This window comes from Gymnoscopelus braueri (genome assembly GCF_963280865.1).
Source record: "Gymnoscopelus braueri genome assembly, chromosome: 3".
Classification (NCBI taxonomy): domain Eukaryota; kingdom Metazoa; phylum Chordata; class Actinopteri; order Myctophiformes; family Myctophidae; genus Gymnoscopelus; species Gymnoscopelus braueri.
In genome coordinates, this window is record NC_137612.1 from 53,728,185 (window position 1) to 53,742,932 (window position 14,748).

At 44.6% G+C, this 14,748-nt stretch overlaps 1 protein-coding gene across 1 annotated transcript in view; it reads left to right on the top strand.

Annotated features, from left to right (window-relative positions):
* The first annotated feature begins 8,955 nt into the window (after nt 1-8,955).
* adamts9 (ADAM metallopeptidase with thrombospondin type 1 motif, 9) overlaps nt 8,956-14,748 on the top strand; it is a 111,509-nt gene continuing 105,716 nt past the window's right edge. The window contains exons 1-3 of the mRNA XM_080423264.1: nt 8,956-9,088; nt 10,086-10,621; nt 12,985-13,147. Of these exons, the coding sequence (XP_080279390.1) occupies nt 8,983-9,088; nt 10,086-10,621; nt 12,985-13,147 (805 nt within the window). The 5' untranslated portion in view covers nt 8,956-8,982. The remainder of the gene's footprint in view (nt 9,089-10,085; nt 10,622-12,984; nt 13,148-14,748) is intronic.

The window sequence follows — 14,748 nt, forward strand, 5'->3', positions numbered from 1 at the left end:
GTCGTAAAATAAAAATGTCGCAACTCCCTAAATTTTCCGCCATTTTGAATTTTCTTCAAAACACACTTTTAGCTCCTCCTCCCACATATTTTGTCCAAATTTCACAAAAATCTTTGGACCCATGCGCTAAACATATCCAAATGGCATTTTGATAGTCCTTACCGTTTGTCCGTAATTGGCTTCCAAAGTTAGCGGGAGGGGCCCGTTTTACAAAGAATGCCAAAAATCACAAACGAAACGTCCGGTCAATCCCAAATTTGAATCACATGTCAAGGGTGCTTTACTCAACAAATCCCCAAAAGCATTTCCACTTTGACCCATAGGGGGCGCCACAAATGCGCAAAATGGCACCATATGATGCAAAAATATGATTTTTGGGGGGATCAGTCCCTTCAAATGAAAAGCAAGTGATCTCAGGAGTGAGGTGACAATATGATTGGGCCGTTACATTTGTGGGAGGGGCCTGTTTCTTTAGTGGGAGGGGCCTATTTCCTCAAATCAAAACGGCACGTGTCACGAACGCGGGATCCGATTCGAATCGCACGTCACGCGGCCTCCGACGGTATACCTCCAGGCGTATTCCTCGAGTCCCGGTGGCCGCGACCGGCGTCGGCGCAACCACACTTTGCAATTGCCCTGAATTGCGATGCGTCTAGTTCATATTGTTATAGTGTTGATTCTGTGTTTGTACCGTGGTTCTATGATTCTGTGTATTGTACTGTGGTTCTATGGATCGTACTATAATGTGTGGTAGTTTAATTATGAATTGATGGTTCAATGTTTTATGTAAAACTGTATTTTATGCTCTCCTCTGGGGGGTTTGTGATTTCAGATCTGTTGTCCTGCTTGCGCAGGTAATCTGTAATATCACGGGAGCAGAGTCACACCGCCAAACTTGAATGCAATATCATTGCATATATGGTAAATGGTTATGGTTGGTAAATGGTTAATTAATGGTCTGGTTATTTCTGAGCTGAAGTGTCTAAATGAACTTCATTAGACATCTGCTAAATGCATGTACAGCTAAATTAATAACTAACACCACAGTACTGAGACTGCTCTTGTTGAGGTCTTCAATAACATCCACTTAAACACATAACAGTCGCAGAAATTCAGTGTCAGTGCTGAATTCGACGTGGTCAACCACAACATATTATCAGACCGAATGGGTGGGACTCTCTGGCACAGTAATACATTGGTTTGAATCCCACTTTAAAGGACAGGGACTACTTTGTGTCTATAGCTCATCTGATCGGGAAAAATGTGAGCGTTCCCTTAGGCTCCATTCTGGAAACTCTTCTGTTGTAAGTAATATCTATTTGCTCCCACTGGCTCAGATTATGAAAAACAACAAAATATCTATAACCATAATTATGCAGATGACACACACATTTACATAACCATATCAACAGGGGACTATGTTCTAAAACAAGCGCTGAGCCCAGTAAGTACATCGAACAAATCAAGTATTGGATGATTGGATGTGCCAGAATTTTCTTCAATTAAACAAAGACAAAACTGAAGTCATTGTTTTTTGGAGCCAAGGAAGAACGATTAACAGTCAGTGCTCAGCTTCAGAGTCTGTAATGTTAGAAACCACAACCAAAGCCAGAAATCTTGGTGTAGTCATACGAACAGACGGACAGACCGACAGACAGAACTTTATTGATCCTGAGAGAAATTCTGTTGTCTTAGACTTAAAGGACCACTTTGCCCATTTTCAACCCATCTTCTCATTTTAATAATATCATTGGTCCTCATGAATTCTCATTACAAGATGGCGCCATTTCTGTCTGCTCACTCTGTGTCTCAGAGGAGGGCTGTGAACAGTTCAGAAACCTGCCTACCAGTGACGACCCGAGGTAAGAGAATCTGAACCGACCTGGACCCGACTGAAAAAAACAAAAACAGTAAAACACGGACCTGGACCCGGGGGTACAGGTCTTGGGCATTGTCAGGTATTTTTGGTCCGTGAAGAGCGCTAGTGAGGACCAATTATATGAAGATAGGGTCGAAAATGGGTGAAGTGCTCCTTTAACAATACATCAAGGATTTATATTAAGGACTTAAGTTGCTGCAGGATTTGAAAAAGCATGTCCATGCATTTATCTTCAGTAGACTCGACTACTGTAGTGGTGTCTTTACAGGTCTCCTAATACAGGGCTTCTGAACCAGTTGATTGCAATGCAAACAATAGCAAAATACAAGCAAGCCCAGTTTATTTGGATAGCACATTTCAACAAGAAGGCAGTTCAAAGTGCTTTACGCAAAACAGTAAGAGTATTAAGACAAAGTGCAAAAGAAACAATTACTCAGAGTTAAGAGAATAGAAAACAAGAATAAAACACAAAAATAAAACAGATAAACAGTGAGAATAAAGATACAGTGTGGTGCAAGATATTTATGGCAGTGGCAAACAAAAAAAGTCTACAGCTTTGATTTAGAAGAACTGAGCGTTTTCTCTGTGTTTGTTCCAGATACACGTGGTGCATACAAGGTAACATTGTGGGGAAGAAGCAGAAAGATGAAAAGAAATGTGGGCTAACCAGAGACCCAGGGATTTGGAAAGTGTTGTTCTTTGTGGATGGTAACAGGCCACTTGCACTTTCAACAAGGCGTGTCTTTCATTTTCCACTTCACAGCATTTCATTTCCCTCTTTCAGTGAGTGACTGCTGTCATTTACCATGCATTGTAGCTAGTCTATGCCAACAATACCCCGATGCAACGCTCATTGCATGACATGAAAGAGTCATCATCACTGCTATACTTCGCATACTTCATATGACAGTATATAATATATCCGCTCTGCAAGCCTAGTAGTTAGCCTACTGGTTCAGCTAGTAGTTCTCAAACAAAGGACCCCCAAATTGATATATATTTGGCTAAGGACCCCCATCTGAAACGTTTTGTGCCAAGGACCCCCATAAGAGGATTTGTGTTGCAAAATTCTAAATTTTTTAAAACACTTTCAAGAATTTTCAAAACATGTTCAAAACTAGCAGATGTACAAGCTTGCAGCACGGCACGAGTGAGCTTGTATATCTGCTATTTTTAAATAGCCACGGCAACACATTTCACCGGGGACCCCCTGGAACCCCCCCACGGACCCCTGGGGGGTCCCCGGACCCCACCTTGAGAACCAACTGCGATAGGCATAATGAAGAAGCTTCACTGGGACCAGGGGGACTGACTGTTGGGCATGGGGGTGGGGGGTAAAAGGAGATCATGAAAGAACTGCAATTAAAGAGTTTCTTCTCTTTGAAATCCCAGGCCAGGGTTTGTCCCTTCATTCAAGCTTTCCGGCCGCTGCGCCTTATCACGCCTATCATCTTAACTAAAGGGAGGAAGTGAAGTTTACACTGTCAGGGGTCTGCAAAGAGCCGCTCTCAATGACGCTGCCTGCCTGCAATACTGACCCCACTGACCCCTTCCATTCAGAATACACACACGTACACACAGAAACACACACACACACACGCACACGCACACGCACACGCACACGCACACGCACACGCACACACACACACACACACACACACACACACACACACACACACACACACACACACACACACAGTGGCCTGGCTGTCTGTCTGTTCCATTGAGATTCCATCAGAGGGAAGGGACCGTTCATTGATGATAAGCACTGGATATGGTGGCTGCCTGGCCATTTAACCACTTACAATACTTCCAGGAGTTTTTTTTAATGAAAATCCATGGGGAGACAGAACCACTGAGAATATTTGCTGCATGTTAGCAGTGACTACATACAGTAGACAATTTGTTTGTTTTTATTGAGCCCTCTCCCTTACTTCCCCTCGCCTTCTCCTTTTTCCCTTTCTCTTTTATGGAAATAACAACAAACTGTGGAGCTTGCACAGAAACGAATTTCACCCACTGTTTTACACCTGTATAAACCTGCGATGTGACAATAAAGTTGATTCTGAATTCGACTACAATGACTTGTGTATGTTCTCTTTGAGAAACCTGCCGTAGGGACTGTAAATGAGAAATGGCTACACCAAAGAGTCAAAGTGGTTTTATTTGTCTCTCACTCATCACATGTATATAAAATAGGGTATAATAGAATCATGTATATCTCAGGATCCATGAGAACAGCAATTCCCTCCAATGTGGATCCACATTGCCAGACCCAAATATTTATGAAGTCCGACATCATCTCGGACTCCATATATATTTTTAAAAACGTGTGAAAATTAGTGGAGGTAGGCCTACATCTGTGGTCTACTGGCAGTATGCACAAGATATTTGCCGGCCGCTGATCGGTCCTGCGGTTTGCAAGATTAGCAAGACACACACAGACTCTTACAGTATATGGTTAAACTCCTGCAGAGCCACGCCGTAAAAAGTAAAAACTTTATCAGCAATAAGAGAGAGTGTATATGATGGGAGAATATCGTCTCTGTCGGGTGGAAACCTCACATGTCCAAAATCGTTACGTTTCAAGCTTGCGTATCTGCTACTTTGCTTTTGTGTGACGCTGTAGTATGATCAAGTAGGGCGTTAATTACGGGGGGAAAAAAACACAACCAGTTAAAATATGGAGATAAGAGGTTTCCGCCCAACAGCGACGATATGCAAAGTACAACATGTGCAGGGTATTTGACATGAAAAAGGATCAAAACTGTGTCCTCTCTGCTGTGAAAAAATAGTGTTTTCAGATGTGAGGAAGACGTTTGACCTGTCAGGGCTCTGATAGCCTGAGAGGGGGGGGGAAATATCTTTCTTTGTCTCTCCTGACCTTTTGGCCTTGTGACCACGCACGTTCATGTACATACATGGACCTATTAGTGTTGTATGTGGCCTTTTTTCTTTTTTTGCAATCGCTGCACATTTCAAGCCAATGTCTTGAGGCAATATTTTCTTCACTGTTTTTACTTACCTGTGACCCCTTGTGCCGTAAAAAACGCTTTATGGAGAGTTCTGGGAAAGAGGGACTAATTGTAAATGAAAGGCTTGCATGTTTAAAGGGGTCCCTGGATCTGTGAACCAGCACTGTACAAGCTGTACAACATACTGACGTTTTACTGTCTCCTCTCTGTGGAGGAATTCCCAAACAGCGAGAGAGGCTGGCGGAGTAAGTAACTCGCAGCCCACATGCGAAGGCAAAGCTGTGAGAGTTACTATAAGGCCTCGAAGACTCCTCCGCACACGCCTTGTGTGTATGCCGTTCAACGTAAACAACAATCTCCAACACTAACAGGAGTAGTGAGCCCTCAGGCTTCAGAGTTACTGCCAGGGGTGTCGGGATGGGTGGCCCTGCGGCTCGCTTTTTCAAGAGTAAGATGAGATATCGTCGCTGAAACTTCTTATCTCCATATTTTAACTTTGATGCAAACTTTGATCACTGTTTTTTCCCCCCGTAAATTAACGTCCTATTTGATCACACTACAGCGTCACACAAAAGCATCAAAAGTAGCAGATCCGCAAGCTCGAGCTTGACGATCTACCTTCGCTACTTTTGAATTTGAATCCTGAAAAGTAACAGTTTTGGTCATAATGAGGTTTCCACCCGACAGAGACGATTATGCTGACGTCTAACAGTAGGGCTGGATTCGGGGGTTTCATCATGCATATCAAAGGCTATGATCATAAAAGTTGATGGTAATTTTTGTGAGAAACGTTATCTCGGTGTAGAGTAATGCCGCCACTTTGATGAGTCGTCCCGTTTGTGCACATGCTGCAACCGTAAGGACTGGCATGACAAAAGTTCACGCCAACTATTTTTGGTCTGTCTTTGATCAGAGTGGTTCCCAAGGGCATGCATTATACCCTCGCCCCCCACCCCCCAAAAGATACCACAGGCATTTCCTATGAGGCTATTGTTTTACGTGTGCACCTGCATGCTGCGAAACCAAGTTACAGTACCGTCCTTAATGGTGACGTGTATGAGAGTGTGTGTGTGTGTGTGTGTGTGTGTGTGCGCGCGTGAGCATGCATCTGTGCGCGTGTGTGTGTGTGTGTGTGTGTGTGTTGATCGTGCTCTGCAAATGAGCTGTAAAGTCATGTGCCATCTGCAAGCGTTTATCACCACATACGGTCTTCTCGCGGGGCGGGGGGAATGTCCGCGGAGGCCCTCCAGTGATGTGGTTCGCCGCTTTGGAGCGATGACACAGGGAAATCAAACTGGCGTGATGCATGAGCAAAATGGCTGGTGACATTAATTTATGTCCTCCGCTTCAAATGGGGGGTGTGTATGTGTGAGTGAAGTCAATTTACTCGGAGTGATCAGGTTTTTTGATTGAACCAGTCTATGTTTAGGCCCTAGTAAGCAATAACGTCCCCCACTCACCCCCGCCTCCCCGGTGTCTTGAACATATGATGTTCATAATACTAAAGCTTACTGTAACATTCTAGTGTGACACATAACACAAGTGAGACTTTAAATCATAAACTAATTGATCCAGTGGATACTGTTTCATATACTGCAGCTCAGCTGTAAAATCCCTGAGTGTTAATTCGGGATTTTGCTGTGTGGAGCATTTTGATAGATAGAGGCTGTGTCTGGAGTTGGTATAGTTCACTGTTTCCAAAACAGTGGTTCGGGACACATTTGTGGATCGCGGAGTGATTTTTATGGGCCACAACTAAGTAAATAGGGTGTCCTTTTATTTTTTCAAAAGAAAAAATATATATATGACAAAGAATTCCATAAATAAATAAAAGAAAACGTGTAAGAATGAGTGAAGATTGCCTATTGTAGATTTTCACTCATATTTACTCATTATTTTTATTTACTATTTTCACTATAGTTTGGGTCCCGGGAGACATCAAATTTCTCTCTTGGATCTCGAGCTAAAACGTTTGAGAACCACTGGTGTAGTTCATTTGAATTTCTCTTTATTTTGACAAAAGTTCAACAACTATTTAAAGTCTCACTCTCTCCTTGTCAGCCTTTCTGCATGCATGCTTAACGTGAGACAGGGCAGACCTGCTGACTGGATACATGTTACCACTCTTTGATCTTCAACGTAACAAAGGATCCTACAAAGAAGCCATGCTGTGGAGGATGCTAAGACCCATAAATCCATTAGCATTATCACCAAACAATGCCTTCAGCAGCACCCACTGACAATCTAATATTTGCTATAAGGAGCTGCTTTCCATCTTGCATTTTTGGAGTGCAATGGCTCTCAAAAGTGGTGCCCAGGGAACCCCAGGGGTCCTTGAGGGGGTTCCAGGGGGTGTCCCCACCCCGAAAAAAAAGAAAGTTAATTTCAAAATAATTTTCACCCGGCTAGTAATAGTCCAATGAGAGAATGTATAAGAATAACTATTGTGATTATAAGTTTCACTCTCTCCACTCTCTCCCCACCTACAGTAACAGAATATAGTTATTGTAGCTACTAAATACAACATACTCTTCTCTTATGGGGGTCAACGGCAATGAATCAATTTGTGGGTTGCTTTCCTTATGACATTTTCTTTTGGAGAACCACTGGTTTCCTGTAGCCCAGTGGTTCTCAAAGTGATCATGAGCCCCATGAGGGGGGACCCTCAGGGGCTCTTGGGCTCTTTTTTTTGTTGCTATTTTCAAAAACTCTTGAAATATTGTGAATATTCTTTGAAACATTTGAACGACACAAATCTTGTATTTTGGGGGGGGGGGGGGTCCCTGATATAAAATATTTTCAAATAGGGGTCCCAGCCCGAGTGCACGGCCAAATATAGCCTACATATTAATTTAGGGGTCCAGTCAGCTAGTTTGCCACACATCAGTCAACCTTAAGCACAGCGTCAGTCCTGCCTCCTGGTAATTTAGACCCTCCGGAAAAATGCAATTATGCAATAACATAATTTATCGCATTATCAGCCAAATGGCGCAGATTATGCGGGGGGTAATTCTTTTTCAAAAAGGGCATAATCGCATATTTCCGCGCAAACTTCCCAGACATTTCGCAACTTTTCACATATTTTGTGTTTTTCGCAACTTTTCGCATATTTCAAAATTTCACAACTTTTCGCATCACATATTTCGCCACTTTTCACATATTTCCGCATAAATCACATGAAACCCTGCATATTTAAAAACGTTTTGCATATTTTGCGTTCTTCGCAACTTTACGCATATTTCATATATTTCGCAACTTTTAGCATATTTCCGCATAAAATCTCATGAACCCCAGCATAATCACGGATTTTTGCCCGCGTTTTTCTGGACAGTCTAAATTAACGTCCAAGTTAACATTTCAGATTGAACCCCCCCTCCCCTCCCCTCACCTCCCCTCCCCTCCCCTCACCTCACCTCCCCTCCCCTTCTTTCTACTCTTGTCATTACAGAACTAACGGGAGTGGCCTCACTCACTCACTGTAGCACCAGTGTACCTTTGCCTAGGCTGAGCGCCGCCCCTCGCTCTGGAGAGAGAGAGAGAGAGAGAGAGAGAGAGAGAGAGAGAGAGAGAGAGAGAGAGAGAGAGAGAGAGCGCTCGCTTGCTCGCTCTCGTCCCAAAGCCCTTTGCACTAGTACAGAGCCCACCACAGTCCGCCTGTCTGAGCAGCACAAACCCACCCCTCTCTTTGCAGTTATGCATGATCGCCAGGGGATCCACCGCGAGCCGCTCACCACCACCACCACCACCAGCACCACCACGTCCCAGCAAGGCAACATTTTACCGGCCAGCAAGAACCATCCACTACTCGAGAGATAATAATCCAAAAGCCCATTGGATGTGGTGGGGCAGGACTGGAGGGACCGTTACCAGGGAGGCGCGCGTGTCCAGCTTGAGAGTAACGGTCGGAGCACTACCGGCGGAATAAAAGGCCGATCAGTGGGGCCAAGCGGAGCAGCACAGTTACCGGAGCAGGAGGACCAGCAGCACCGGGCCGGCCAGTGCAGCAGGAGGCGGTGGGAGGTGGGAGGAGGAGGAGGAGGAGGAGGAGGAGGAGGAGGCGGTGGAGGATCTACTGGACTACAGGATTCGGGGGCTGTTCGCCGCTACTCCTCAGAACGTGGAACAATCATGCATGTGCTCTTCTGGGGGTTCGGGTTTCTGCTGTTCCCTGATCTCTTCTTGAAGGTTGTTGTAGGATCCGCCGCGGCGAGGTTGCGTTTGAATTCCGGCAAAGGTAAAGCTAGTGGTTCTCAAACTTTTTCATGTCAAGGACGCCCCAAATTGACACTTATTAGCCCGCGGACCCTCATTTGAAAAGATATGCCAGATACGACCCACATATGAGAAAGATTTGTATGGCTCTAGCAGTGATTCAACCATTTTAATTCCAAGGACCCCCAGTTTGACATGCATTTTAGGCTATGGACCCCCATTTAATGGCATTCCTATCTCTGGGACCCCAATTTATATTCTAAAATCAATGTTAATTTAACTCTGAGAGTAACGGGTCCATTTGGTTCCATTGGTACACTCTCAGAGTTACAGACCCATAAGGGTCCATTTGGTTAACTATCCATCATTTAGCTGGGGACCCCCTGGAACTCCCTCAAGGACCCCTGGGGGTCCCCGGACCCCACTTTGAGAACCAATGAGGTAAAGTATGGTTGTTTGGTTGTCGCAGCGCTGGGGCTGGCTGCTGCCATGGTTGGATGCGTTGTTTGCTAGAATGAATGACTTTTTTTTAAGATCGGCCAAGCACATGACTTTTTCATTGCTTGAACTGTGTAGACCTGAAGTTTATTGAATGATTATTTTTTTGGGGTCACCTCGCAGAGTAAACACAAGTTGGTTGTCTTCATTTGTATAGCCAACACTACACATGAGTTACAGAATGGTAGATATAGCCTAAAATCTGGGATTGAATGACCTTAGCCTCGGATCGAGACTATCTTAGATGTATTTTTTTTAATCGATTTTGACATTTGCATTATCTACGATACGAAAGTTACTCGATAAAATACATCTGATAGTCTTGATCCAAGGCTAATATGACCTAAATAATATTCCTAATTTCGAGAAAACCCTCTAAATTATTTTGGAATTGCTGTGATTTCTATAGCTTATACATTTGTGTGTGTGTATGTGTGTGTGTGTGTGTGTGTGTGTGTGTGTGTGTGTGTGTGTGTGTGTGTGTGTGTGTGTGTGTGTGTGTGTGTGTCCACACACTACAGTGAAAGAGATCGGCGCGTACGAGATCGTGACGCCGGTACGGGTGAACGAAGCCGGCGACAAGTTCCCAACGAGCGTGCACTTCAAAAGGAAAAAGAGAAGTGTAGGAGGAGGAGGAGGAGGCGATCAGAGTCAGACGATCAGCCCCAACACCAACAGTAACAACACCATCATCACCACCACGGACGAATACCAAAACGCTCGCCCCAAAACGCAGTCGCCCCCCCGGGGCAAATCCGGCGACCTCGGAACGGACCAATGGGCATCTCCGAACATCCACTACAGGATCTCCGCCTTCGGACAGAGCTATCACCTCAACCTCACGCTGGAGTCGGGCTTCATCGCGCCTCGGTACACAGTGACAATACTCGGAGGAGGAGGAGGAGAAGGAGGAGGAGGAGGAGGAGGGGGGAACGTAACGGATCTTTCGGAGGAGGAGGAGGAGGAGGAGGACACAGAGCTGCAGCACTGCTTCTATAAAGGGCACGTGAATGCTCACACGCAGCACGCCGCGGTCATCAGTTTGTGCTCTGGACTGGTGAGTTGTTGCGCTTCTTTCTTACACTCACGGGTTAACCCACTTGAACCCCGACAGCCCCCTTGACCTTGGGGGGGCATTCGGCAGAAATAGCAGATCTAGATCTACAAGCTCACAACGACGCGTTGAAGGAAACATGAGCAGTGTAGAGCCAGTGGTTCTCAACCTTTTCAGGCCACCACCAAGGATAAGGAACAGATTCTGTAATAGATATTAGACCGAGCGCTGCCGTTTCTTGTATAGTTTTCCCAAGAGTCCACTAATGACCGGACTCTCAGAGTCAAGTTTTATGGCACACTAGTTGCTCTCTGTGTGACGTATATTACGCACTGGTTCTCAACTTCGGGCCCGGGGACCACCAGGGGATCCAAATGAACCCTTACTACGGGCGTGTAACTCTCCATTTGTAGCTACACTCTCTGAGTTTTTTTTTTTACAGTGTACATTGGGGTCCTAAAGATAAAAAAAATATATGAAAAAGTTCAATTTGTAGCCTACCCCGTCAGAGTTACAGAGGGTCCATTTGGACCACTGGCGGGTCCCAGGCCAGACGTTGAGAAGCAGTGTCCTTACGCACTCCCATGCAGTGTTGCCAGATTCTGTGAGAGAAATAAGCAAACAAGTCTAGGAAAACAAGGCCAAAAAAAGCGACTAGTATAGGCCACATGAGCACTTTAAACATACTGTATACATCGGATATTTGAAAATAGCCAATCTACAAGCCCACAAAACGTTGCGGCGCGTTTTGTGACCTTGTGGATCAGCTATTTTCCGAAACATCCTAATCAACACAAATCTGGTACGGGGGCTCCCTGGCACAAAACATTTTCATATGGGGTTTAGGGACGAATATATATACATTTGTGCGGGGGGAAATATTTGAGATCCACTGGTTTAAACAATAATCCCAAAAAATTGGAAGCAAGCCCAAATAAGCAACTACTGTACACTTAAGAAACAAGTGCAAAAAAAAAACGCAACCCGCAAACTACCAATATTTACCAAGCAACTTTACAGAAAAACAAGCCCCAAAGTCACTTATAATAAGCAGACATGGCAACACTGACTCCCATGCAAGCAGCATTACTAGTACGGGTGGTGCTGACGTCATCATGAGCGAGTCGATGAGGTCCCAGCAGGCGTGGTATATGAGTGAAGCACTCTGCTCTTGTGTCCCGGGCACAAAGTGCACGCCGGGGTTAAATGTGATGATATATTCAACCCACGTATTTGATATCAAAGGTTAATTTATTCCCCCAAATGACAAATCGAATCAAGAATAAATAATGCTCTGCTCCGCCGAGAGCTTCAGGGGGGAATGAGCTGACATTTCACTTATGCAGCAGCACATACTTTGCTCTAGAAAGACACACAGCCGGCTTATGATAAAATAAACTATGCACAACCTTATCTGACCGCCATTATTTATTGACATGATGCTTTTAAACGCAAGACGGCAGACTTTTAGTGGTTCCCTGATTATATGTCTTGTCATACTAGTATTATCAGGGGAGGTTATTATCTGTATAGATTGGACATGGTGCCAAACACATCAGACCAATGTTTCCTTGCAGGGCTGTCGTCATCATCGGCCTCCACGTGCAGCTGAGCTTCAGCTTAGTCAGTTCAGTTGAACCGTGAGAGAAAATAAGCACTGAATGTAGCTAAACGGCATCTAGCATGAGCTCCATCTAGCTTAGTAGGCCTTTTGCAACTTTCATGCCTTTTCCAAGTTAGCAAGTAGAACCGACTACGCCAGTGATCCTCAAACTTGTTCATGTCAGGGACCCCCAAAATGATATGTATTTGGCCGCGGAGTCGCGGACCCTCATCTCAAAACTATTTCGTGCCAGGGACCCCCAGAAGCAAAGTTTTGAGTTTAAAATGTTAAAATAAATGAATATAGGCCTATTAAAAGATTTACACACATTTTCACGATTTTGCCATTTTTGATTATCCAAAGTATAAAATATGGTTAAAGTGGGTCAAATGATTGTGAAGCTATATATCTTAGCTGGGATCCCCCTGGTATCACTCCCCAAGGACCCCTGGGGGTCCACGTACCCCACTTTGAGAACCAATGGACTACGCCATGCAAAATGTAACAGCTCTGCCAAGAAAGCAAAAGCAGAAATTTATTGTCCAATTGTTTATTCTGATAGCCATCATAGCCGAGGTACTTCACTCTTTCCTCACTCATGTAAACGGCGTGTATTTCGCCATTATAATTGTCCTTTGAATTATAACAACGTGGGGAGGTCTTGGAACGGCTCATTTGCGGTGATCTACTAGATGGCAGTGAAACCAGGCCTCAACTGTTACTGCGTCTAATGAACTAATTCCTTCTGCATGTTTGTTCCCAGCTTGGCACTTTCAGGTCTCCAGAAGGGGAATATTTTGTGGAGCCCCTTCACAGCTACAAAGGAGAGCACTATCAAGAAGAACACACCAAACCTCACATCGTGTACTTGAAGAGTGCGCCCAAGAAACAAGCAGGCGCAGAAGACTCGCCCTGTGAGACTTCAGGTACTGTGCGCAAACGTCGCTGTCGTGCAGAAACCTCTTATCTCCATGTTTTAACTTTTCGTGTTTTTTTTCGAAAATCAACGCCCTACTTGATCATACTACAGCGTCACACAAAAGCATCAAAAGTAGTAGATCTGCAAGCTCGAAACGCGGCGCGAATTGACGCGTTTCGAGCTTGTAGATCTGCTACTTTTGGTGCTTTTGAATTTTAATCGTGAGAAGTCACAGTTTTTTGTGAGGTTTCCACCCGATAGAGACGGTAAACAGTGATGCCACGCACACACACACACACACACGCTGTGCTGATTCAGACTTTACTATTTTGCATTAGGCTGGGCAGTCTGCTGACTGTAATTTGTGTGCTGTAGTTAGCCTTCACCTTAGCGTAGCGTTCCTCCATGGGACCGACTGCCCTGTTTGTACCTCAGCCATAACCTCACAACACTAACTGACCAATCATCTGCCACGGGACTAAAGTGGAGGGAGGGAGGGAGGGGGAGACCTTTGTCTCAATGCCTGCTGGGAAAATGAGGGTCAGCTTCACCCGGATACAGGAAGGAAGACTGGGCACCTGAACATTGTGGGCACCTCAATGACTATGTTAACCAATTAAAACCTGGACATTTTGAGATTTTAGCTATATATATCTATACGTTTTTCAGAAAACTCTTAGGATTTAGATTAACATTGGTTTAGAACAGTGGTACTAAAAATGTTTAAATTTTTTTTTAATCGTGAAAGTGTTTTTGAAAACCTTTGAAAAATATTGCATTTTTTAACACAAATCTTCTCTTCTGGGGATCCCTGGCACAAACAAAAATCAGATGGGGGGGGGGGTCCGCGCGGCCATATATATATATCAATTTGGGGGGTCCTTGACACAAAAAAGTTTGAGAACTGCTGGTTTAGTAAGCATTTTGTAGAATCGGCCTCAGGTCTTAATGATTTTTTCCTAAATGGAAAACAACAAATTAAAGAATTTGGAAAAGGGTCTCAACTAAAGTATTGTAAAGTATACAGGATTTGAACATGCACGGTACGTCATTATCAGACCTAAATTTACCCTTACCCTCTTTTTGCCCAAAATGACCGGCTAGCCACAGGTTTAGTAGCAATTTGTAGCAATTGTAGAAATACATTTAAATGTCAAATGTTCAAGCATGTTCAAATCATGTATATTTTACTTTTTGTTGTTGTTTTGTACATTTTGGAGAGAAAAAAAGCCAATTTAATATTGAGGTTCCCACTCTTCCGGTTCCCCTTCACCCAGCTGATGGCCACTCAGATGGCCATGATGAGCGTGCCGCTCAGGGGGGCGGTGGGGGGGGGCTGTTAGGGGTTAAGTGTTTTGCCCAGGGACACCTCGCCACTGAGCAAGGGTCACCGGGAGTTGAACTGGTGACCCTCTGCCTCTGGTGTGCGAGTAGTGTGAAATGTGTGGATGTGCGCGCGCGCGCACGTGTGTGTGTGTGTGTGTGTGTGTGTGTGTGTAGTGTTCATATACATGCACGTGCATGTTTAACGCCTGGGTCTCCCTCGTGGAAAGCCAGCATCTTAACCACCTAGCCTAAAGGGGGATTGATAGGGCGTTAATTTACGAA